The sequence below is a fragment of the Marmota monax genome, unplaced genomic scaffold, assembly GCF_021218885.2.
Source record: "Marmota monax isolate L192 unplaced genomic scaffold, Marmota_monax_Labrador192_F-V1.1 WCK01_AAM20220418_F8-fsc00024, whole genome shotgun sequence".
In the NCBI taxonomy this organism is placed as follows: Eukaryota; Metazoa; Chordata; class Mammalia; order Rodentia; family Sciuridae; genus Marmota; species Marmota monax.
This window is the reverse complement of record NW_026695224.1, coordinates 24,978,362-25,003,529: the sequence shown is the minus strand read 5'-3', so window position 1 is coordinate 25,003,529 and position 25,168 is coordinate 24,978,362. Positions and strand designations below refer to the sequence as shown.

The 25,168-nt window shown below is 41.1% G+C and overlaps 1 protein-coding gene across 2 annotated transcripts; it reads left to right on the top strand.

Moving 5' to 3' along the window:
- The first annotated feature begins 14 nt into the window (after positions 1-14).
- LOC124086496 (ATP-dependent RNA helicase DDX19A) lies at positions 15-23,972 on the top strand. 2 transcript variants are annotated; one of them, XM_046434768.2, is made up of 12 exons: positions 15-175; positions 3,259-3,307; positions 5,095-5,145; positions 6,485-6,620; positions 10,557-10,649; positions 12,879-12,981; positions 13,334-13,448; positions 17,295-17,472; positions 17,913-18,150; positions 20,302-20,464; positions 20,930-21,121; positions 21,553-23,972. In XM_046434768.2, the coding sequence occupies exons 1-12, from the start codon at positions 119-121 to the stop codon at positions 21,612-21,614; spliced, it is 1,437 nt and encodes a 478-aa protein (XP_046290724.1). In that variant the 5' UTR covers positions 15-118; the 3' UTR covers positions 21,615-23,972. The 2 variants fall into 2 exon arrangements, with proteins under 2 accessions (XP_046290724.1, XP_046290725.1); XM_046434769.2 differs by lacking the exons at positions 15-175; positions 3,259-3,307; positions 5,095-5,145 and adding an exon at positions 7,047-7,107 and having other exon boundaries at positions 6,474-6,620.
- Positions 23,973-25,168: the final 1,196 nt, after the last annotated feature.

Here is a 25,168-nt window from a genome sequence, read left to right as displayed (position 1 = left end):
GCGCTCCGCCACTTCCGGCCCGCGTGAGTGGCGTCTTGCGCCGGTTGCGGGCCGGGGACTGATATCGGCGCGCTGTGTTGTGCAGGTTTTCGCGAGTTACCCTACCATTACCAGGACCATGGCCACCGACTCGTGGGCCCTGGCGGTGGACGAACAGGAGGCGGCTGTCAAATCGGTCAGTGGCTTCAGGCGGCGGGACAGCACCTCGGGCCCCTGTAGACTGTTTCGGGCTCAGGGAGCGCCGGAGTTGGGCAGGCCTCTCCCCAGCACGCTCCTTGAGTTTGCCATGGGCAGTCTCTTAGTCCTGTTTGCTCCTAGAAAGAAACCGGTGTCGAGTTTTTATCTTTATTTGGGCTAAAGACTTTGTCTTTTGGTAAATCTATCCTTGCTGTATGGTCTGGTTTCCTATACGGCACCTCTTTGTCTTGACGATTGTAAGGAAAGGCAGATACAGATGCTGATTTTTTTTTCCTTATTAAGTGACAGGTCTCTCTCTCTCCCCCTCCCTCCCCCCCTCATTTTTTTAAGTGTTCTCGGGCTACTTTATATTTAACAATTCTTGGATCCATGTTTAACATGGTTTGCAGTTTGTAGCAGAATAACAGATTCAAGTTTAGATTTAATGTTTCAGTCAACTGCAAATGTTGGAGAGAGGGACTTACAAATTGTTTCTCTGATGTCTAAAGTGACATTTAGTTTCATATATTAGTCATTTTTTTCTAATTAATGAAGATTCATTGAACTGGAGTGTAAGTGTGCTGTAAATTGTGGTTTTCAGTTCTTACATACCTGATACCTGAAGTTTAGATTTGTTCATTAATAATGGACTGCTGATTTTGAGAATGTAGGTTTTTTTGGTAGTCTTAAGCCTTGTGTAACTTTTTTTTTTTTTTTTTTTTTTTTTGGTACTGAGGATAGAACCCATGGGTGCTCCACCACAGAGCTATATCCTCAGCCTTTGTGTGTGTGTGTGTGTGTGTGTGTGTTACCAGGGATTGAACCCAGGGGTGCTTAACCACTGAGTCACATCCACAGCCCTTTTTCATATTTTATTTAGAGACAGGATCTTGCTGAGTTGTTTAGGGCCTTGCTAAATTTCTGAGGCTTACTTTGAACTCAGGATCCTTTGCCTCAGCCGCCTGAGTTCTTGGGATTACAGACATGCCCCACCGCACCTGGCCCATCCTCAGCCTTTTACAATTTTTATTTACTATTATTAGTAGTAGTACCAGGGGTGCTTAACCACTGTGCCACATCTAACATCCTTTTTTATTTTTATTTATTTATTTGTTTGAGATAGGGTAAGGCTAAGTTGCTTAGGGCCTTGCTAAGGTACTGAGGCTAGCCTTGAACTTGCTGTCCTTCTGCCTGAGTCTCCTGAGTTGCTGGGATTGTAGGCACACCTGAAAAGCCATATATAACTTTTTAATGTTTAAATTGCATGTTTTTTCTCCAGCCACCTTTATTGTTGTGGGAGAATTATCAGTTTATCAGCAGGTATTTGAAATGGAGTAAGCCCAGTGGAGTATAGGAAGCATCTTCATCGTCTAGAATGAGGGAAATGATGTGAAAGTGCCAAGGATAATATGATAAATGAGCTCTGAGCAGTAAGAGGGCATTATGAGTAGGAAAATCAGGTATGATTTGGTGAGCTAGATATTAGAAAATAAATCAGATTTGACGGAGGTGGAGGTAAAAGGCATTTTAGGCTGGGCACAGTATCGCACACCTATGATCCCAGTGACTCAGGAGGCTGAGGCAGGAGGATCGTGAGTTCAAAGCCAGCCTCAGCAATTTAGCGAGGCCCCAAGCAACTCAGTGAAAACCCTGTCTCTAATAAAACATAAAAAACGACTGGAGATGTGGCTTGGTGGTTAAGTGCCCCTGGTTTCAATCCCTGGTACCAAAAAAAGGGGGGGGGGCATTTTAGGAGGAGAAAATGCACCAAAGTGTTGGATTCCCTTACAGAACAAGAATCAGAACTCATTTTTGCTGTAGCTTAGGTTATTAGATAGGGGTAGGGGCTTGGACTTTAATGAAGAATTTGAAGAGGAAAAAAGCTTTATTTGGTAGATTTGGGGATGTTTTACAAGGGATATTGACAAATTATATCTGAAGGTTGGCGAGATATATTGGATTGCAGGGAACAGAATGTGGTAGAAGGAATGATGTGTAAAGGAAAGGAGATCAGTGGGGAAGTTATTCTGTTATCTTACAAGTAGAGGGCATATGTTGAGCAATGGAAATGAAGATGAGGTGATGGAATCAAGAAATACCGTTGAGGTGAGTTAAGCAGGATATGCTAACATAATAGAAAAAAAAGAGAGAGAGAGAGAGAAGGGAAATAATACCAAAGCTTACTATGTTCAAGCTGGATCTGATAGGCATTGTTAATAAAGTGCTAGTAACAGGAATGGGGAAGTAGGAGGAAGGATAATTTTGATATGGAGAGTGGTGAATTCATATTTGGATGTTCTGAATTTGAGAAAAGGCAACATCTTGGTAAACATCTCTTAAGACTTTCTTGAAGTTTACAGGTTTGATGATTTGTTAGGATGACTCATAGAGACTCAGTATATACTTGTGCTCACAGCTATGATTTATTACAGTGAAAAGATAGAAAGCAAAATTAGCAAAAGGAAAAGGTTCCAGAGGCAAAGTTCAGAGGAAATCAGGTACAACCTTCTAAGAGTGCTCTGCCAGTGAAGTCTGTAGGATGTGCTTAATTCCTCCAGCAACAAATAGTAACAACACAGATGAAGTGGTGTCATGCATGCCTGTTGTAGACTCAGTGCTTAAGGTTTTCTTTTTAATTTTTTTCTTTCCTTTTCCTTTCTATGTTTATTCTTTATCGCGGTCCTAGGGAATGGACCCAGATACTCACGCATACTAGGCAAGTGTTCTACCACTGACCTACATCACCAGCCCTTTTATTTTTTATTTTGAGCCAGGGTCTCATTAAGTTACCCAGGTTGGCCTTGAACTAATGATCCTCCTGCCTCAGCCTCTCAAGTTTCTAGGAATATTTGCATGCACCACCATGCCCAGCTATCATTCCTTTTCTTAGGTTGTTGAAGATACAGGAAACATTTTTGCTCATGCTTTTAGCACTTCTGCTTTGAGCAGAACAGACCAGCTCTCTGAATATAGTTCTGCAGTAGTTCTTGTCAGACTTTCACTAGGGAGCTTCTGTTTTGCTCAGAGGCCTTCCTTTGCTTAGGTCATTTGCTTACTCTGTTTCTTTTTATTCCTATTCAGATGAGCAGTTTGCAGATCAAGGAAGAGAAGGTCAAACCAGATACCAATGGTGAGTCACTAGAAACCACAGGCTAGGTACAAATGACACGTGTGTCTGCTTTGCACTCACAGCTGCAGCAAGCCATGACTCTTTTCTTCAGTGTAATATTTGGCAAATGCCGGAGCTGGAATTGAGAGTCCTAAATTAGAATTCATTACTAAAGGGGAATATATCAGTTTTTAACTTTTTGAAAGTATGTCTAGGTTTAAAACTCAAAATATATAAAAATATACAAGGCTTCCTTCCCATGTTGCTCCAGTGTTTACCCTGTTCCTACTGCCACGTGTGTTTATTTGCTGGGCCTGCTCTAACAAGGTATCACAGAGCTGGGTGGCTTAAACCACAGCAGTTTATTGTCTCACAGTTTGGGAAGCTGGAATTCCAATATCAAGGTATCAGCAGGGTTGGTCTCTGCTGAGGATTATGAGGAAGACTCTATTCTGTTGCCTCTCCCCAGCATTCTTGTGGTGTGCTTGTAGTCTTTGATGTTCCAGCATCACCCCATCTCTCCTTTTATCTTTACCTGGCATTCTCTTTGTGTCTGATGTCCAAGTGCCATCCCCCCTCCTTTTTTTCCTCTTTTGGCAGTGCTGAAGATTGAATCCAGAACCACAAGCAGGCTCAGCAAGTGCTCTGTCACTGAGCTGTGTCCCTAAGTTTCTCTTTTATAAGGACTCATTCTTATTGGAGCAGGGCACACTCTGATCTTAGCTTAAATTTTTATATTCTCAGTGACCCCCATCTCCAAATAAAGTCACATTATGAGGCACTAGGGGTTAGGACCTGAACATATGAATTTTGAGAGGACACAATTGTACCCATAACATATACCATCCCATAAGTAACCACTGTTCCTGGATTTTCAGTAGTCTTCACCGGTTTTTTGAGCAAAGCAAATACAAATATAAATTCTCCCTTTTTTCTCCTGTCACCATCATGGTGTTTAATCAAACTTAGAATTTTTTTTAGTTTATTTTTTAGTTTTAGGTGGACACAATATCTTTATTTTATTTTTATGTAGTACTGAGGATCAAACCCAGTTCCTCACACATGCCAGATGCGCATGCTACCACCTGAGCCACATCCTCAGCTCCAAACTTTTAGAATTTTGCCAGTCTAAAAGGTAAAAATTGTTGGATTGTGTTTGCTAACATAATGCTGTATTTTAATTTAGGATAATTCAGAAGTGATATACTCTGGTCACTAAGTTACTTGAATTTCTATACACAAAGAATTGCTAGATATAAAATCCATTAAACATAAAGAAATGCCAACTATTTATATTTGGGTCACTTAAATAAGTTTTAGTGTTTCTGTTGTTCTACTTTTTTTTTTTTTGGCAGGGGATGGGGTACCGGGGATTAAACTCGGGCTCTCAAGCACTGAGCCACATCCCTAGCCCTATTTTGTATTTTATTTAATTTAGAGACAGGTCTCACTGAGTTGTTTAGCGCCCAGCTGTTGCTGAGGCTGGCTTTGAACTTGTGATCTTCCTGTCTTAGCCTCCCTAGCCACTGGGGATTATAGGTGTGTGCCACTTTGCCCAGCTATTGTCCCACCTTTTTTTTTTTTTTTAAACAGCAACTCTTAATTTTTTTTTTTTTTTGAGAGAGAGAATTTTAATATTTATTTTTTAGTTCTTGGCAGACACAACATCTTTGTTCGTATGTGGTGCTGAGGATCGAACCCGGGCCACAGGCGAGCGCACTACTGCTTGAGCCACATCCCCGGCCCATATTGTCCCACCTTTTAAGTTTAATATTTGCCTGTTTAGTGACATGTGTTTTCTTGTGTAGGTGTTATCAAAACCAGTACCACTGCAGAGAAGACAGATGAAGAAGAGAAAGGTAACTACTTTTTGAAGCCCCATGGCAAGAGATGGAATATGACCTGGCGCTTGCCTTCCTGGACCCAGAGGCTGAGTTATGAGATCAAGTTGAAGAGGAAGACTCAGCAAAGGAGATTGAGAAGTAGCAGTCAGTGAGATAGAGTGAAAATCAAGAGCATGATGTCCTAGAAGCCAGAGGAAGTATTACAAAAGTAGGGTGTCAGCTATGGGTAAAAAGTTGATTAAGAGAAGAACTGGAGCTGGCTGTGGTAGTACTTTTCTATAGTCCCAGCTACTAGGGAGGCTGAGACAGAAGGATCACTTGAGCCTGGGAGTTTGAGGACAGCCTGGGCCATATGGTGAGACCCTGTCTCAAAAAAGAGAAACTAGAAATTGACCATTAAACTGATTTTGTGGTGTGGAAATCATTGTTGAGCTTTCCAGGGACTATTGAGGTCAAATGGCGAGGTTTAAAAAAAGAAAAAAGCTCATTCATTGTACAATAGAAAGGAGGGAAAGAAAGCAAAATGAATATAGACAGCTCTTTTATGGAATGTTCCAGAAACTGGAGTAGTGAACTCTAACAGTAGCGGAATGGGGATTGTGAGGTAAAGGAGGAAACACATTTATGAATACAGATGTTAAAACAGGCTCACATGCTCCTAGGAATGGTCCAGTAAAGGGGGAAAGTGAAATGCATGAGAAAATGAGGAGACATACCCTTGTGGGCAGGAAAGAATGAGAACTTTCAGATAAGCAGAGGCTTAGCCTTAAGAGCACAAGCTGTTTATCTAGGTACTAGATGGGAGGTGGAGGATAGTTATGCAGATGTGGGTAGATGTGTAGTTGTGGTCATGAATGGGAATGTGGAGAAGTTAAAAAGTTGAGAAAAGAGGAGTTATAGCTGGAGGTTTGAGAAGAAGGATAAACGAGTGGACTATGAAGACAAAGACTTGCTGGGCAGCTCAGCCCATTTGAATCTAGTGGTGAAGAATTTAAAGGGAGAGCGGGCATGGTGTTGCACACCTGTGATCCAGCAACTCAAGAGGCTGAGGCAGGAAGATCACAACTTCAAAGCCAGGCTTAGCAATTTAACAAGACCCTAAACAACTTAGCGAGACCTTGTCTCAAAATAAAAAAGGACTGGGGATGTGGCTCAGTGATTAAGTGCCTTTGTGTTCAATCCCTAGTACTAAAAACAAAAAAAAAGGAGGCTTGTCAGTGTGATCATGTTTTTCTCCAGCCATGCTTGGTTGCCTGGGTGCTGGTGCAGAGGTGCAGAGGGGAAGAGTGGGCTCTTACAAGGGTGGGGTTTGCCTGGTGAGTATGGAGAAAATCTGCTAGTTTCTTCCTGACAGAGGACAGAGCTGCCCAGTCTTTACTCAACAAGCTGATCCGAAGCAACCTTGTGGATAACACTAACCAAGTGGAAGTCCTGCAGCGGGATCCGAACTCCCCGCTCTACTCAGTGAAGTCTTTTGAAGAGCTTCGACTGTGAGTATCCATGGCTTTGAACAACTTTTTTCTTCCCAACTACGCCCCTATAAAACTAGTACCTAAGGAATTCTTGTGGGGATTTTACTTTTTAATTTGCTTTAAATTTTTTAATGTATTTACTTCTCTGAGTAGGTAATAATGCACAATTCAGAAGTCAAAACGAATGAACAAGTTTACAGTGATGGTCTCCTACCCCTTTCTTGGCTATCCAGTTCTCCTGGTTGAGATTTTTTTGAGACTCTTTCTCTCTTTGTGGCCCAGGCTGGCCTCTAACTCCTGGGCTCAAGGGAGCTTCCCATCTCAGCCTCCTGGGAAACTGGTATTAAAGGTGTGCACCTCTGGGCCTGACTTTCTTGGTAGAGATTTTTAATGCCACAGATTTATTCATCATAGCTGAAAGTCTCTTTTCTTTTATGCTCTTAGAACTTTCAATAAAATATTGGCTGACAGGTGATTTCTGGATATCAGGAACATTTCTTATTAGGTAAGCCCTTTTGTTAGATTGTAGGGTATACAGTCTTAAGAACAGTTTATCTGTGTATAGAAAGTCTGTGAAAAGAGCCTGGATTCTCAATATTAGAGTGGAAAGCAAATTTTATTGTTTCTAAATTTTAAGAAAAACCCAGAATCAAGCCTTAGGTAGCCTCTTCCTGGTGTGCTAAGAAAGCCTTTTAATATTATTTTGAAAGGTAGAGAATTAGGGCTGGGGATGTGGCTCAAGCAGTAGCACGCTCGCCTGGCATGCGTGCTGCCTGAGTTCGATCCTCAGCACCACATACAAACAAAGATGTTGTGTCCGCCAAAAACTGGAAAAAAAAAAAAAAATTAAAATTCTCTCTCTCTCCCTCTATCTTTAAAAAAAAAAAAAAGGTAGAAAATTATGAGTCATTCCGCATGCTTTGTTTTCTTCAGTAAATTAGTAGAATGGTATTTATGGATGATTGCTTCATGTATAAGCCGCTGTGCAGGTTTTTTCTAGGAGTACATCACATACCTACCATTCTTGCTGTCTGCCAGGATCCAAATCATAGACAGAAGATAGCTGGTGAATAAGAATGTGGTGGAATAAATGGATTATTTGCCTTTGTTTAGAAAAATCTAGTGTGCCCCTCTGGGCAAATAGAGGCTAAATTCCTGCTGCCTAATACCACTGAGTAAGACACATTGAAAATAAGAGCTAACTAGTTGTTAGTGAAATGTGTTTGTCTGTTTTTTGTCACTGTGACAAATATCTGAGAAAAATAACCTAGAGGAAGAAAATTTTTACTTTGGCTTACATTTTCAGAGATTTTAGTCCGTGTTTGGCTGGCTTCATTGCTTTGGGCCTGAGTAAGACAGAGCCTCATGGTAAAAGGGTGTGGAGGAGGAAACCTGCTCAGCTCAGGGCAGCCAGGAAGCAGAGAGAAGGGGAGAATGGAAGGAATCACTGATAAAATATATTTCCCAAGGACATGCCCCTCAGTGAGTTACTCCTTCCCACCATGTCCCACCTGCCAACAGTTTCCATCACCTCCCAATAGTTCATTCACATAGTTAATCCATCAAATGTACTAATCCCCCAATGAGGTTAGAGCCCTCTTGATTCAACAGTTTCTTAAAATAGCCCTATCCCTGGATTTTGCTGCATTTGAGACCAAGCTTTCAAAATACAAGACTCAGGACATTTCAGATCTAGATCATAACACAAAGTAATTGTGAAGAACATGTTTTTTTTAAAGTGTAACTTTTAAGGTTTTCAAGAAATAAACTTTTCCTAGCCTCAGCAAGTTCGTGAGACCTCGTCTCAAAATTTAAAAAAGGGCTGGATCAGCCACGCGACCAGCACGCTAGCTTCATAATAGAGGTTCGAAAGCATAAAAATTAACTAGTGAGTTTTAAAATTAAAGAGACATAACTTTCGTTACCTTATTTGCCCAGCTCAGAGATGGCTCCTCCTAGCTCCTGCCTCCAGCCACCTAATGTGGTAGCGAGGTTAACACAAGAGGCCAGCGAGAGAGGGAGCACGCCAGGGAGTGAGCTTTTATTGGGGAACAAAAAATTCAAGGGAAAATTCCATCCAATGAAGGTCGAGGGGGGCAGCATTCCAAGGTCAGGGTCAGTGATTGGTCTTCAGGTCAGTGGTCAGGCACACCCCCACACGGACAGCCCTCGCACCTGAGACAGGGTGGGGAAGGCTCTGACATGGTGTCTAAGCGCCTCTCACCCAGCCAGGGAGGTAACTCAAATCACGTGGGAGAATGGCTTCCCACAGCTGGAGATGTAGCTCAGTAGTAAAGCACTCCTGAATTCAATCCCCAGTACCAAAAAAGGCAAGTTCTTTCTAATTCAATTGTTGGAAGTCAGAAGAAGCAAAGAACAGGAAGTAGGTCACCTAATGTCCTTGGGTCAGTTGTTTTGTCTTGGTACTTGGGATTGAACGCATGGGGGCTTTACCACTGAGCTACATCCTTAGCCTTTTTAATTTTTTGAGACAGGGTCTCATTGATGATTTACTTAGGTCCCTGATAAGTTGCTGAGACTCGCCTCCAACTTGTGATCCTCCTGCCTCAGCCTCCTGAGTTCCTGGGATTACAGATGGGTGGCACCATTCCCAGCATTTGGGCTGTTTATTTAAAAGATTTGAAATAATCTGAAAAATAAAAGAAATATAATAATCCAGTGAAAGCTATCAGATTATATGAATCCCAATTAGGTATGACTTTGTTCCTTGATAACTAAATAAGAAGCTGCTTTATTTTCCCAAGAAAAAATACCAAGCATTGGGGTTTTTTTTGTTTTTTTTTTTTAAGTTCTGCATATCTGAGAAACATGTGGCAGCATTTGCCTTTTAGAGAACCTGTTAGCCTCCAGTGAAGGCTTCGAAAACAGAAGTCTTGATGCAGTTTGGCTTTTCTTTAGAAACAATCTGGTGTGGTTTTTGTCAAATGTCCTGTCAGTCTAGAGATAACAAAGAGCTCATTGTAAATGGAATATAAGGGTAGTTTAATTGATATTCTTTTATGCAGCTACTTATATAAGAATTTGGTACTTTTTTATTTTTTACTTTGATTAAACATAATTAAAGTCATCTATTCTACATTAGCTATTAGAAACTGGCTTAATCAATATTCTTACCTCTTGGTTGTCTAGTGTATTTGCAGAGCTGGCTTTAGAAGGAGTGTGGAACACAAAAGGACTGTGATTCAATTTTAAATTTTTGTGTAGTGTTGGGGATTGAACCCAGGGCCTCACACTTGCTGAGCAAGCACCCTACCAGTGAGCTATATCCCCAGCCTTTGAGGCTCAAGTTTTAACATGTGCACCAAGAAATAAAAACTGAAATCCATTCTCTAAGAAGATTTCTACGTCTTAGCAGTATTGCAAGAACTATTTATTTTTAGATATTTCTTTTATAATTTATTATGCTATGAATTAGTAAATACTGCTCTGCTGTACACAGGGAACACTTGTCATCCAAGACCAGCCAATTTGTGGGTCTGCTAAAAGCATGAATTTCTCCAAAAAAGGAAACCAGTTTTTATTTTATGAATTGTATAATACTTGCAGATTAAAATTTAGTAGGGTTAGAACAAATTAAAAAAATGTATTGGACTGGGGTTGTGGCTCAGTAGTAGAGTGCTTGCCTAGCATGTGTGAGGCCCTGGGTTCAATCATCAGCACCACATTTAAATTAACAAAGTAAAAAATCCATTGGCAACTAAAAAATATTTTTAAAAATACACACACACACACACACACACACATATATATATATATATATATATATATATATATATCTTAGTAGGTAAAGATGGTGGTTTGAGTTGATTTTAAATAGTATTTTTTAAGGCATCATTCATCATTCCTTGCTAGATGTAGGAAAAGGTAAGATTAGAGGCCTTTAAACTAGTTTCAACTATTTGAAACCCATCTTGTCTTTGCTTTTCCTCCTAGGAAGCCACAGCTTCTCCAGGGAGTCTATGCCATGGGCTTCAATCGACCATCCAAGATACAAGAGAATGCGTTACCCATGATGCTTGCTGAACCGTGAGTGCAGACCCAAGACCCCTCTTCCCAATCTGATTTAACTGAAATTAAATTTAGCTTTTATTATCTGAGTACAAAATGGGTAGTTTGGGGCAACATGTTTCTTCTGGAAAAGAGCTTGGGCAAGTACTGAGAACATGGATTTAGGCATAGTTACTGTCTTTCCCGTTTAGCACTAAAGACTAAGAGTGCATTATTTTATACAGTTTTAAAAGTTGGGGGAGTAGTGGTTGTTGTTACAGGGAATTGAACCCAGAGGTGCTCTACCTCTAAGCTATACCCCCAGCTCTTTTTTAAAATTTTTTATTTTGAGAAAGGTTCTTTCTAATTTGCTGAGGCTGACCTTGAACTTGTGATCCTTTTGCCTCAGCCTCCTGAGTTGCTGGGATTACAGATATGTGCCACCATGCCCAGCTAAACTTGGGTTTTTAAAAATTGAATTAGCTAGAGTACGAAGAGCCTTATCCTACTAAATACTTTAATACAAGTAATATTACTTACCTTGCCAAGTAATAAAACAAGGCTCCAGGCCTGGGGTTGAAGCTCAGTGGCAGAGCGCTTGCCTTGCACATGGGAGGCTCTGGGTTCGATCCTCAGCACCACATAAGAAAATAATAATTAAAAATAAAGATGTTTATTTAAAAAAAAAAAAAAAGACTCCAGTTGATAGTCAGTGCTCCTGTCTTAACTGTCCCTTCATGTCCTCTCCCACCCCCTCCAAAGTGAGCTCCATCCTGAAGTGCATCATTATCCCTCAGGTTTCTTTATACTTTCACTAGATATGTATATGTCGCTAAACTCTGAGGAATAGTTTGCACATTATTAAAGTTTAAATGGTGTCATAGTTTATGCAGTATAATGTTTTTTCAACATTATAGCTGAACATTTTAGTTTTCTTTTTTTCTTTCTTTGGTTGTTCTTGGGGTGGGTGGCTACTGGGGATTGAACCCAGGGATATTTTACACTGAGCCACATCTCCAGCTCTTTTATTTACTTAAAAATAATATTTTAGTTATAGATGAACACAATACCTTTATTTTATTTATTTACTTTTTGGGGGGCGGGGAGGTATCAGGGATTGAACTCAGGGGCACTGGACCACTGAGCCACATCCCCAGCCCTATTTTGTATTTTATTTAGAGACAGGGTCTCACTGAGTTGCTTAGCGCCTTGCCGTTGCTGAAGCTGGCTTTGAACTCAAAATTCTCCTGTCTCAGCCTCCTGAGCTGCTGGGATTACAGGTGTGCACCACTGCGCCCAGCTGTTTTATTTATGTACTTTTATGTGGTGCTGAGGATTGAACCTAGTGCCTCATCACGTGCTAGGAAAGTGCTCTACCACTGAGCTATAACCCCAGCCCCTTATTTTTTATTTTGAAACAAGGTTATACTATGTTGTTTAAGACTTCATTAAGTTGCTTTCCCCCACCCCCATTAAGAAAGAATAGACAGGCATATTTATAATCCCAATGACTTGAAAGGCTGAGGCAGGAGGATTGAAAGTTTGAGGCCAGATAGGACAATTTAGTGAGATTCTGTCTCAGTAAAATTTGAATGAAAGGACTGTGAATGAGCTCAAGTTAAGAGTGCTTGCCTAGGGCTAGGGTTGTGGCTCAGCTGTAGAGGGCTCACCTACCATGCGTGAGGCACTGGGTCCGATCCTCAGCACCACGTAAAAATAAAATAAAGATATTGTGTCTGCCTATAACTAAAAAAATGAATATTTAAAAAAAAAAGTGCTTGCCTAGTATGTGGAAGGCCCTGGTTTATCCTCGGTGCTGCATTACCCACCCACCCACCCCCCCCAAAAAAAAAAAATTAACAAGATGTGAAAAGGGAAAGTGCAAAAGGAGCCAAGATCCAAGACACATTATGGCTCAGCAGAAAATGGGGACTTGTCTGGCACAGATCTGCTCTGTACTTTTGATTTCCCTGGAGCCCTTGGGATATAAAACTAGGGCACTTTAGTTATGCTAGAGTCAAGAATGAGGATTTGCGTGTGTTTGTGTGTGTGTGTGTGTCAACCCATCTAAAACAATCATTATTTCCTTGACTATTTAAATTTTTAAATAACATATAAAAATATGTTAAAGTAATTTGCATTCAATGCAGAAGATCTAGATAATACAGAGAAGCATAAAGAGGGACATATTCCTTCTACCCAGAAAGAACATTTTGATATTTTATGTTCAACCAATATTTATTTCTTTTTTGCTCTTTGTCAATCCAGCCCACAGAACCTGATTGCCCAGTCTCAGTCTGGCACTGGAAAAACAGCTGCCTTTGTCCTGGCCATGCTTAGCAGAGTAGAACCAGCAGACAGATACCCTCAGGTGAGGGCTTGGAAGCCTGGGGGTGGGGGTTTGCCTGCCCTGGGAAGGAGCCATTTGGTGGGAGGATTAATGAGAACCCTGACCTTTACTGACAGCCTAGGCCATGGCTCAGGCAGAACAGATTAACATACAAGGCCTCAACCTAGTAGAATTCATTTGAAAGCAGCATCTTACAAAGGCCTCCACCATGCCATGGATCCCATCAAGCTAGGGCTCCCTACTGAAAACTTCAGTCCACTATTGGAAAGTAGGAGGTTGTGACTCCCTGCATTGTTCAAGTCATAATAACTACATACTTGTGTTAGAACCTATTTTCTGTTACTAAACTCATCCTGTATGATTTTTCTGTCAGTGTCTCTGCCTCTCCCCTACATATGAATTGGCACTTCAAACAGGAAAAGTGATTGAGCAGATGGGCAAATTTCATCCAGAACTAAAGCTTGCTTATGCTGTTCGAGGCAATAAATGTGAGTATGGGGAATGAGATCCAAACAGTGAGCAGTGGGGGAAGATAGCTGCATATTTGGATTTTGAAGCTGAGAACATATTCAGCTTTTGAGGGTACAAAGAATTTTTTCTTTTTCTTTCTTTTCTTTTCTTTTTGCACCAGAGATCAAAACCAGGGCCTTGGGCTGGGGTTGTGGCTCAGCAGCAGCAGCAGCACACTCGCCTAGCATGTGTGAGGCCCTGGGTTCGATTCTCAGCACCACATAAAAATAAGTAAACAAAATAAAAGTATTGTTTCCAACTATAACTAAAAATAAATATTAAAACAACAACAACAAAAGAAAAACAAAAAACAGGGCCTTGCTCATGCCAGGCATGTATTCTACCCCTGAGCCACATCTCCAGCTCATATTCAGCTTTTTAGATCAGTCTCACCCTAGTGCTTTTACTGTGTCTGTTTAAATACTTGCTGATGTGTAAGCTGTACTTTCCACTCCCCTGCCTCAGTCCTGGGGATCAAACCTAGGGCCTTGCACATGCTAGGCAAGTGCTGTACCATTAAGCTACATCCCTGTTCCTCCTCTCTAGTTTTAAAAAAAATTTCAGTTGTTAAACAAAAGCTCATGAAGTTCCTAGAGTCTTCAGTTCTTCATTGACAAGATGGAATTTTGAGTTTGGCATCCATAGTTCTGGATCTACCTAGTAAAGAGGTATTGAATTAGCAGGACTGGGGATGGTAGGTTGGGGTCAGATCCCTTCCATTAACTGTATGAATCAGCCCTAATAAGAGGAAACTGAGAGCATGTATAGTTAATACTTTCATACTCAAATCAGAAATCCCTCCTTCAATTCTTCTATGTGTGCTGTAGAAAGTATGGGTTAAAGTGAAGAGGGGAGCATGGGAGGATTTGAAAGATTCCTTAGGAAATGGGTCATTAGAAAGTATCAGAATAGGGGATGGGGTTGTGGCTCAGTGGTAGAATGCTTGCCTAGCATGCACGAGGTACTGGGTTTGATCCTCAGCACCACATACATGTAAAATAAAGATATTGTGTCCACCAAATAAATAAATAAATAAATAAGAAAAGAAAGTATCAGAATATGTAGAACTTCTACAAATCAATAAGAAAACAATCAATCTACTAGGAAAATGGACAGAAGAGGCCCAATTGAACACCCACTGCACAAAAAGGAATTCAGATGTCTAATAGACATGAAAAGATGATGAGCCTAATTGGGCTTCTGAGAAACAAAGAAATGGAAACCTTATGCCCCTCTAAGCTGAGAAAAAATTAAAATATCTGATAATACTAAATATTTGTGAAGACAGAACTGAAGTGCACGCACACTCCTGGAAGGGAGTATACATTGGTATAGTCGTTTTAGGAAATAGTTTGGCATTACAAAATCCCCAGCAATTGGGGAGGCTGAGGCAGGAGGATCACAAGTTCAAAGCCAGCCTCAAAATATAAAATAAAAAGGGGCTGAGGATGTGGCTCATGGTTTAGCACCTCCAGATCAATCCCCAGTACCAAAAATAAAAAAACCTTGGGGCTGAGGTTGTGGCTCAGTGGTAGAGCGCTTGCCTAGCATGTGTGAGGCACTAGGTTCGATTCTCAGCACCACATGTAAATTAATAAATAAAGGCCCATCAACAACTAAAAATATGTATATATTAAAAAATAAAAATTAAAAAAAAGAAAACAAAAATTGAAAAGAGAGATATTCCCTTGTCCCCAGCAGTTTATAATTGCTTATATAGAGCAGCAGTTCTCAAGTTTTTTGGTTTAGTATTCTCTTACATTCAATATTATTGAGGAAAGCATTTTTTATTTTTGTAGGTTATATTTATTGCTATTAACCATAGTAGAAGCTAAAACTGAGAAATTTTAGAAGTACTTATTAATTTAAAAATAACAGCAACAAACTCACTACATATAATGTAAATAATTTTTTCTTAAATACTTTTTAGTTGTCAGTGGACCTTTATTTTATTTATTCATATGCAGTTACTGAGCATCAAACCCAGTGCCCCACACATATTAGGCAAGTGCTCTACCACTGAGCCAAAACCCCAGCACTATAAGAAGTATATTGCCAATACAAAATTAATAAGAATGACATTCTTTTTTTTTTTAATATTTACTTTTAGTTGTAGTTGATTGGACACAATATCTTTATTTTATTTATTTTTATATGGTGCTGAGGATCGAACCCTGGGGCCTTGCACGTGCTAGGTGAGTGCTCTACCACTGAGCCACAACCCCAGCCCTGACATTCTTATTTTACATCTTTTAGCAAATCTTCTTATATTTGCTCATGTATTTGTTTTTAAATTTATTTATCTATCTGTTTATTTTTGCAGTGCTAGGAAATTAAGCCCAGGGCTGCTCTACCACTGAGCTACACGCCCAGCCCTTTTTTTTCTTTTTTTTTGGTACTGGGGCTTGAACTCAGGGGTATTTTATTTAGAGATCGGCTCTCACTGAGTTGCTAATAAGCACCTCGCTATTGTTGAGGCTGGCTTTGAACTTGCTATCCTGGCTCTTCTTTTTCTTTTTAAGACAGTCTCACTCTGTTGCCCAGGCTGGCTTCAAACATATGATTCTCCTTCTCAGAGACCTGGGTAGCTGGGATTACAGGCATGTGCCACCATACCCAGCTAATTTAAAAAAATTTTTGTGTGTGTGTGTGTGGTATTGGGGATTGAACCCATGGGTGTTCTACTACTGAACTACATCACCCTTCCCTTTTATTTTATTTTGGGACAGGGTCTTGCTAACTTGCTAAGGCTGGCTTTGATCCTCCTGCCTCAGCCTTTCAAGTAGCTGGGACCAAAGGCAAGTGCTTCACACCTGGCTTTTTTCACTTTTAATAATATGTTTTGGAGATTATTTCATCTCAGTTCCTAAGTATCATTGGTGTCATACATTGGGTGTATCTTATCTTACTCATCATGTTTTGTGTGTATTCTGTTTATTTATTTATTTTTTAGTTTTAGTTGGACACAATACCTTTATTTATTTTTATGTAGTTCTGAGGATCAAACCCATGGCCTTGCATGTGCTAGACAAGTGCTCTACTGCTGAGCCACAACCCCAGCCCTTGTGTGTATTCTTGCACATGTTACTTCACACATAAACTGTACTTGCAGGATTAATTTCTAATAGTGGAAGTGTTGGTCAGTGGGCACATAAATTAGAAAATAAGATAAATGATTGTAACAGTTTCAATTCTAACCAGCTATAGTTTAGGATAATGTAGTATTTTGTTAATTTAAGAGCTCCATATTTTAGGAAAATAAGCTACACAAATAGAATGTCCAGAGACCAGAGAATAGAGCAATAAATTTTGCCAGTTGACAAATAAATTTTGTCACAACTACCAATAAAGGAGGAACTAAGTGAGTTATGGGTGAATGGATGATAGAAAAGGAAGAAGAGTAATCATAAAGAGAATTGTATGATGTTAAGTTATAGGAGAATGTACAACATTTATTGAGGGTCCATAGCATGGAATTTAATCATGATCACAATGCCATTCTACTCGTTTCACAGTAGAAGAAACTAAGATTTGAGACAACACTCAGGTGTGTTTTGAAATCTGAAATTAATTTTTTCTACTAGTCCTGGAAGGATAGGCAAGACTTTGATTTCCAGAGCTGGCTTTGCCTATTAAATACCCACAGAAAGGACTGGGGATATGGCTCAAGTGGTAGCGCGCTCGCCTCGCACGCATGGGGTGCTGGGTTCTATCCTCAGCACCACATAAAAATAAAATAAAGATATTGTGTCCACCTAAAGCTAAAAAATACATATTAAAAAAAAAGAAAAGAAATACCCACAGAAAACATTTCATCTCCACAGTGGAAAGGGGTCAGAAGATCAGTGAGCAGATTGTCATTGGTACCCCTGGGACTGTCCTGGACTGGTGCTCCAAGCTCAGGTTCATTGACCCTAAGAGGATCAAGGTATTTGTTCTGGATGAGGCCGACGTGATGATAGCCACTCAAGGCCACCAAGATCAGAGCATCCGCATCCAGAGGTAAGAACTAGAGTGAGGAGGAAATTCAGATGCCCCTCTTGCTTCTGTTGCATTCTTTCTTTCTTTCTTTATCTTTTTCTTTTTTTTTTTAATATTTTTTAAGTTGTATTGTGTACAATTTTATTTATTTATTTTCAAATTATTTATTGTTTTATTTATTTATTTTTATGTGGTGCTGAGGATTGAACCCAGGGCCTCACACACGTTAGGCAGGTGCTCTACTACTAAGCCATTAACTCCAGCCCGCTGTTGCATTTTTTACTCTGATATTTGAAAAAGCAATTGTTTGGTGGGCCATTTTCACGTCAGCACTGACCATCCTCCCAGCCTGGGTTGGGAAAGGAGATCTGGGACCCTAACCCACCCCTATGCCACCCTGGACCTGCTTCTTCTCTCTATCCCAGGGATGCTGTATAAAGTGCCTGGGTCTAACCTTGCAGGATGCTGCCCAGGAACTGCCAGATGTTGCTTTTCTCTGCCACCTTTGAAGACTCTGTGTGGAAGTTTGCCCAGAAAGTGGTCCCAGACCCTAACATTATCAAACTGAAGCGTGAGGAGGAGACATTGGACACCATTAAGCAGTATTATGTCCTGTGCAATAACAGAGACGAGAAGTTCCAGGCCTTGTGCAACCTGTATGGGGCCATCACCATCGCACAAGCCATGATCTTCTGCCATGTGAGTAGCACCTGCAGGGCTGCCCCGCCCCCTTCCCCTTTAGGAAAATAAGCTACACAAATAGAATGCACAGCTGCACCTCTATGCTGAGGAGGAGCAGGTTCCAGTGTGTGCCAAGAAAGGAAGTAGTTTTTGAAGAAATAAGGAGACAGTTTCTGAGATACATAGGGTAAACAGAGCTCCCTGTACTGTATATCTTATTTGTACGTGATATGTTATTGGAAAACGTGAGAATAAGCTGATATTTGTGGAAAAATAAGAAATTTAACAAGATGGGTGGTTATAAAATTAATATACACAGTTTCCCAACTGTAAACAAGAAACATTTGAAAAATGGAAGAATAAATCACACACATAAAGCAAAATGAACAAATTAGGAGTAAATATTTAAGATCTCTGGGGGCTGGGGCTGTGGCTCAGAGGTAGAGCGCTCGCCTACCATGCGAGAGGCACTGGGTTCGATCCTCGCACCACATAAAAATAAAATGAAGATATTATATCCACCTATAACTAAAAATAAATATTTAAAAAAATATTTAAGATCTCTGAAGAACACTTCAAGATGATACTAGAGGCTGGGTGCAGTGGCATACACCTGTAATCCCAGTGACTTGGGAGGTAAAGACAGGAGGATTGCAAGTTCGAGACCAGCCGGAGCAATTTAGTGAGGCCCTGAACATTGTAGCAGGACCCTATCTCAAAAAATAAAGAGCTGGAAATATGACTCAGTGCCACTGGGTTTAATCCCTGTTACCTTGAAAAAAGAAAATGGTACAAATGCCATGGATATGAGAATATAAGACTAAGACAAGTCATTCTCTTATTGAAAGATCTGTAACTCTGATTAGCTTTGCCTTTTTTTTTTTTTTTAAAGCAGTAAAACCTCTCCCCATCTCCACTTCAGATTAAAACATTTTGAAAAAAAAAAAAAGTGGAAAAAATTTAAGAAGTACTTTCATACCCCACACTGGTCAACATCTACTTTTCTCTGTCTTTATGTCCTTTTTTTTTTTTTTTTTTTTGGGTGGTGCTGGGGATTGAACCCAGGGCCTTGTGCACGCGAGGCAAGCACTCCACCAACTGAACTATATACCCAGCCCCCTGTTTATTTTTATTTTAATTTTGAGACAGGCTCTTCTAAGTCACTGGCCTTCAGCTTGGTATGTTTCTGCCTCAGCCTCCAAAATTGCTGGGATTACAGATGTTAGCCACTGAACCTGGGGTGTTTTTTCTTTTTGCTGAATCATTTAAAGTTAGTTGTAGACATCATATACTCAAAATGTTTACTAAGAATGAGATATTCTCCCACTTGACCACGGTACCACCTTCATACCCTTAACAATGATACAATAACATTTTCTCAAATACAGTTCATATTCTACCTTCTTCAGAAATGTTCTTCATTGCTTTTTGTTGTATTAAACCTATAAGTCAACCCAGGATTGCTTACATTTAATTGTCATATCTCTTGAGACTCCCTTAATCCAGAACCATCCCCTGACCTTTCTGAATGCCTTTCATCACATGGACATCTTAAGAGTCTAGGCTCATAATCATAATTTGTTTGATTTTCTCTCTTGTTTTGTTGTTTTGGTGGGTTGGCTTCTGTTTTCTGTGGGGGGGTTTTATTTGCAGTGCTGGGGATTGAATCCAAGGTCTAGCCAGCTACTCTGCCATTGAGCTATATCCCCAGCCCTTTTACTTTTTGTGATAGCCTCTTGCTACATTGCTGAGGCTGGCCTTGAACTTATGATCCTCCTGCCTCAGCCTCCTAAATAGCTGGGATTATAGACATGGGCTTCTGTGTCTGACTTTCTCCCTTGTGATCTATATAAGTTAAATATTTTTATAGTAGTATGGAGCTGAGATTGTAGCTCAGTGGTAGAGTGCTTGCCTTGCATGTGTGAGGCACTGGGTTCGATCCTCTGCCCACAAAAAAAAAAAAAAAAGATGTGTCAATCTGAAAATCTATATAAAAATATTTTTGTAGTATGAATGTTTTTGTAAAATTACTACTCAGGTGACATAGTTACTTCCTATTGTACCACATCAGATTGGCAGTTTTAGGAAATTTAACCCTTCAGGTAGAGTCTTCCAGATCAAAAACAGTCTCTTTAGGTACCTTCATTTCTCAAATAATTTTCCTTCCAGACCCGCAAAACAGCTAGTTGGTTGGCAGCAGAGCTCTCAAAAGAAGGCCACCAGGTGGCTCTGCTGAGTGGAGAAATGATGGTGGAGCAGAGGGCTGCTGTGATTGAGCGCTTCCGAGAGGGCAAAGAGAAGGTTCTGGTGACCACCAATGTGTGTGCTCGTGGTAAGCAGAGACTGTCCTGGAATCCTAGGCTCAGGCATCCAGCCCTGTTAGCAAGAGGAAGTCCTTATATCCAGGAGACTTGGATGGTCTCTAGGAGCCCTCTGGGGTTGGTGGGGATAATCCTTTTCAGGAGAGATGGGATTTCCCTTCGGGTGATGGGAATTTATAGAAGCCAGCAGTCATGCCTAGGTACAAGGAGACACTCAAAACAGAGTCAGCTCTTTCCAGGGCATCTCTAGGTGTTTGGCTGTGGCTGTGTCTTCAGACTCTTGCGTGTGTAGCAAAGACTTGCTTTGTGATTTCATGGTTTTAGTACCTGTAAGGTTCTGGTACGTAGTCCAATATGTATCCTCTCTTGTGCCTGCACCCCAGAGGTGACCTGCTGCAGACTCTCCCTCCACCAGAGTGGGTGCATGGCTGACCATGTCTTTGGCCCTGACTCCTCTGTGTCCCTCCTTTGTGCAGGCATCGATGTTGAACAAGTTTCTGTCGTCATCAACTTCGATCTTCCTGTGGACAAGGACGGGAACCCAGACAACGAGACCTACCTGCACCGGATTGGGCGCACTGGCCGCTTTGGCAAGAGAGGCCTGGCCGTGAACATGGTTGACAGCAAGCACAGCATGAACATCCTGAACAGAATCCAGGAACATTTTAGTGAGTCCCCAGAGGGTCTCCTGCAGGCACCCCCTTTGTGGTGGATGTGGGGAAAGGGGAAGTTTTCCTGTGGCCCTGAGAGAGGCCTTTGTTCCTACACATGCTCCCTCCCTTCCCTTCTACCATTGGCTGGATGGGTGTTCTCAAGGAACAAACATAACGCTGGGGGCTTAGGGGCTCTAATGACGATTCCCCTGTGGCCAGGCTGAAGGGCCTGGGCTTTTGGATGTTGGTCAGAGCTCCCTGCTCAGGCTCTGGAAGCCTTTGGGGTTAAGAGGAAGGAGCATTGTAGTGGCCCAAAGAGCGGCCCATTCTTGGGCAGGGTCTTGTATCTTCCCTTTTCCTACCACACTGTCCTTGTGGGTGACTTCAGCTGTGTCTCCATGGCAACCCCATTTTGATCTCTCTTCACATCTTTCTTTTCCCCCCAGATAAGAAGATAGAAAGATTGGACACAGACGATTTGGACGAGATTGAGAAAATAGCCAACTGAGAAGCTCTACCAGCCGCTGGTGCCCGCCCTCGGGGCTGCCCCTGCCCAGGAGACGAGTGCTTTCATGGCACAGGCCTCAACTGTCACCACAAAGACAAAGGCATGAGGAGAGAAGCTACCTACCTCATTTTAAATTATGTTTGGACTTGACAAAAATGTGTGCAAATAATGGGAGACAATTGAAATTTTGCATTTTGGAAATAGTCCTAAATTCCCCCCTTTTAAAATATGATTTTCCCTATCTTTATAGTAATCTGGTTGCTGATGGTAATCACTTATCCAGGGCCTCCCTACCTACCGTCTTTCTGGCAGGGGGGCTTAGGACCAGCCTACAGCCCTTAAGAAATGACAGGTAGATGTCCTCAGGAGAGGCAGGGCAAGACATGAGTATTGTCCCACACCATGGGTGGAGTGAAGCCGGAGGCTTCTGCACTGCCCCTCTCCTGTACTTGTTGTGAATGTTTCTCCTACCCTCAAATATCATCCTGCTGGTTGCTTTACCTTTGCTGTCTGTCTGCATTGGAAGCTTCCCTCTTTCTCCCTGATGAACACCATGGCTCCTTTTATGAACTTGAGATTTGGGAAGAAGCATGGAAGTCAGTGAGATTGTTTTGGCACGAGTGGTCAAATTCTTTGAGGATCTGGGCCTGCTTTCCCCTTTCTATTTCTCCAAATACTGTGGGTCCTGGTTGTGGCCACCAGGAGACTTGGCCCAGTTAGCTAGTTCTTATCCATGGGGTGTCATGCGGTGCCTGGAGCTGAGCAGAGTTTGGAAAGGAAGTTGTGACCAAGTGAAACTCTAATTATGCTGTTATCCATAATAGTGGACTTTTTTGGGTACTTAATTCATACATTATATGTATGAATAAGGACAGATAAATTATATGCATCATTCATTATAAGAAATTTTAAAGTAATTATGAGAAAGGCTTTACTAATCATGATTTATTTGTATTTTTCTGCTTATTAGACTAATATATGCTCATTAAAAATATGTGCATCTATATATAATGTGAAAATGCTCCCTGCCCTTCAGTAGGGGGTCATATTGCCTTCTATGCAAGAGCAACCCAACTTTCTTTTGCAGAAGTATGATTGTGCTCTTTGTGCAATTATGCAGTCTGCTTTTTTACTGGTCACCATGTCTTAGACATGTTGACCCATCTAGCATACATCTACTTCACTCTGGAAAATGGCATCACTCCAGCGTGTAAGCAGTCCTGGCATTTATATCCTGGTGGCTCCAATGATAGGCACTGGAAGTTTCCAGCGTGCAAGGTTACCCACAGTGCCACAGTGAATACTTTGTCCTTGTCTTGAAGCACTGGTAAGAATTGCTCTAGGATATATTCCTGGAAGAAGAACTGCTGGGTCAAAGAATGGAAATATTTAAATTCCTAATACATTGCCAGTTATTCCTGCCAAAAAGCTTTTTCCTATTTGTTATTACAGTAATACAAAAATACTTATTTACTCTTACCTACTTGCCAACTTTATTTTTAAAATGCCAGTCGGAGTAGCAAAATGTCATTGCTATTTTTTTTTTTAATTTACTGAGCCTTGGCAAATTTATAGTTTATTGGATAATTTTATTTTCTCTTTTTGAAGCTGCCCATTCTTGCTTTACTATTGGGGTATAAGTCCTTAGTGGGTTTTAGCTCCCTGTTCATGCTGGGGCAATTAGACTTTGTTTAAGTGATGGATGTTTGTTTTCTTAGTGTTGTTTTGTTTTGTTAATTTTTTTTAGTTGTTGATGAACCTTTATTTATTTTTATGTGTTGCTGAGAATGGAACCCAGTGCCTCACACATGATAAGCAAGTGCTCTATCACTGAGTTACAATCCCATCCCCTTCTTCATGTTTCTTTACAAGTTCATTTTTTTAAACATGCCACACAAAAGTTTATTTTTAAGTGGGTAGGGATGGAACCCACTGTACATGCTAGGCAAGTGCTCTACCACTGAGCTATCCCCAGTCCAAAAGTAAAATTTCAATGTTAAGATTCCATATTTTTGAGAAATTTGGATTTTATGTTATGACTAGAAAAATTTTCTTCATACTATAAAAAATTTACTCATATTTCCTGTATAGACAATTGTTGAGCAATACATTTTTTTTTTTAGTTCTGTTGACCTTAAAATGTCATTAGCTGGACCAGGCACAGTGGCCACAAGCTTGTAATCCCAGCTATTCAGGAAGCTGAGGCAGGAGGATTACAAGTTAAGGCCAAGCTGGGCAATTTAGCAAGACCCTGTCTCAAAAAAGTTTAAAAAGTAGCTTAGTGGTAGAGTGCTTGCTTAGCATATGCAAAGCCCACAGTTCCATCCCCAGGATGCAAAAAATAAATTTAGGCAGACATGTGGTGTGAGTTGCAGTCTCAGCTATTCTGAAGGCTAAGGCAGGAGGATTGATCCCCTTCCAGGGATCAGCCTGAGCAACATAGTGAGAACTCAACTTAGAAACAAGTCATTGTAGGACTGGGGATGTGACTCAGTGCTCCTGTGCTCAATCCCTGGTACCAAAAAAAAAAAAAAAAAGTCATTGTTTTGTCCACTGTTTGGCTGTGGGAGATTTTTGTTCCATAGAGGGTGAGTGTGTGGCAAAGCTGTTGCTGTTGGTGCATGGCCAGAGCTTCATGGCCCCTGCATGAATGGACAAGAACAGAAAAGGTATCCGTGAGAATGGATGTGTGTGAGGTTGTGAAAGACTGAGGGCCTTATGGGAATGTAGTGTAGGAGAGAGGATGCAAGTGCACAGCACAGCTGGGCATCTGGGAGAACTTCAAGAAGGGGTGAGGGAGGAGCAAGGTTACAGCAACAGGCAAGGGGAAGTGGTGTGGTGATGGGGGCCAGGCCTGCATGGGAAGAAGTGGGGGGCGGCGGAGAAGACAGGAAGCCAGACAGTGGAGCAACAGGTCTGCTCTGAGCCACAGAGCAGTGGTATACAGAGTGCGAAAACAAAACTACCATCTGACTCAAAAACAAGTTGAGTGTTTCTGTGGATGAGCAATGGAGCAGAAATGCCAAGTGGTGGGCAGGTCTGAAGCTGAACACTTGCTGGGCCCAGTAGAGAAGTGGACTAGGCTGTCAGATAACTGCTCTGAAGGCCAAATCCGAGCAGCCCCACTGCTTGGAGTCAACTCAGTACACAGTACTTTCCTGCCCCTGTTCAGGAGTCCACCCATGCCTTATTTACTTTATGTATTTATTTGAGTCATTTTTGTAATGAAGATGCATTACAATTTTAATGTATAAAAAGAAAAGGTAGGGCTGGGGTTGTGGCTCAGTAGTAGAGTGTTCACCCAGTTCACATGAGGCACTCACTGGGTTCAATCCTCAGCACCACATAAAAATAAAATAAAGTAAAAAATAAAAAGCATGACACTCAGACCCTTCCAAGTGCAGTTACCAAATGATTTTTCTACTTCACAAGCTCTTTCCTGTAGAGAAACCATCCTGCCAGAAACTGCCTGCATTATTCTCAGGAGCAGAAACAGGAAAGGTATTCATTCTGTATCCTGAGGGCCATGTTGGTCTTGATACCAATGGTTCAGC

Coding starts and splice junctions, on each gene's coding strand:
- LOC124086496 (XM_046434768.2), top strand. CDS start 119: ATGGCCACCGACTCGTGGGCCCTGGCGGTGGACGAACAGGAGGCGGCT. Junction 5,146..6,484: donor GACAGATGAAGAAGAGAAAG/GTAACTACTTTT, acceptor TCTTCCTGACAG/AGGACAGAGCTGCCCAGTCT. Junction 17,473..17,912: donor CAGAGCATCCGCATCCAGAG/GTAAGAACTAGA, acceptor CTAACCTTGCAG/GATGCTGCCCAGGAACTGCC.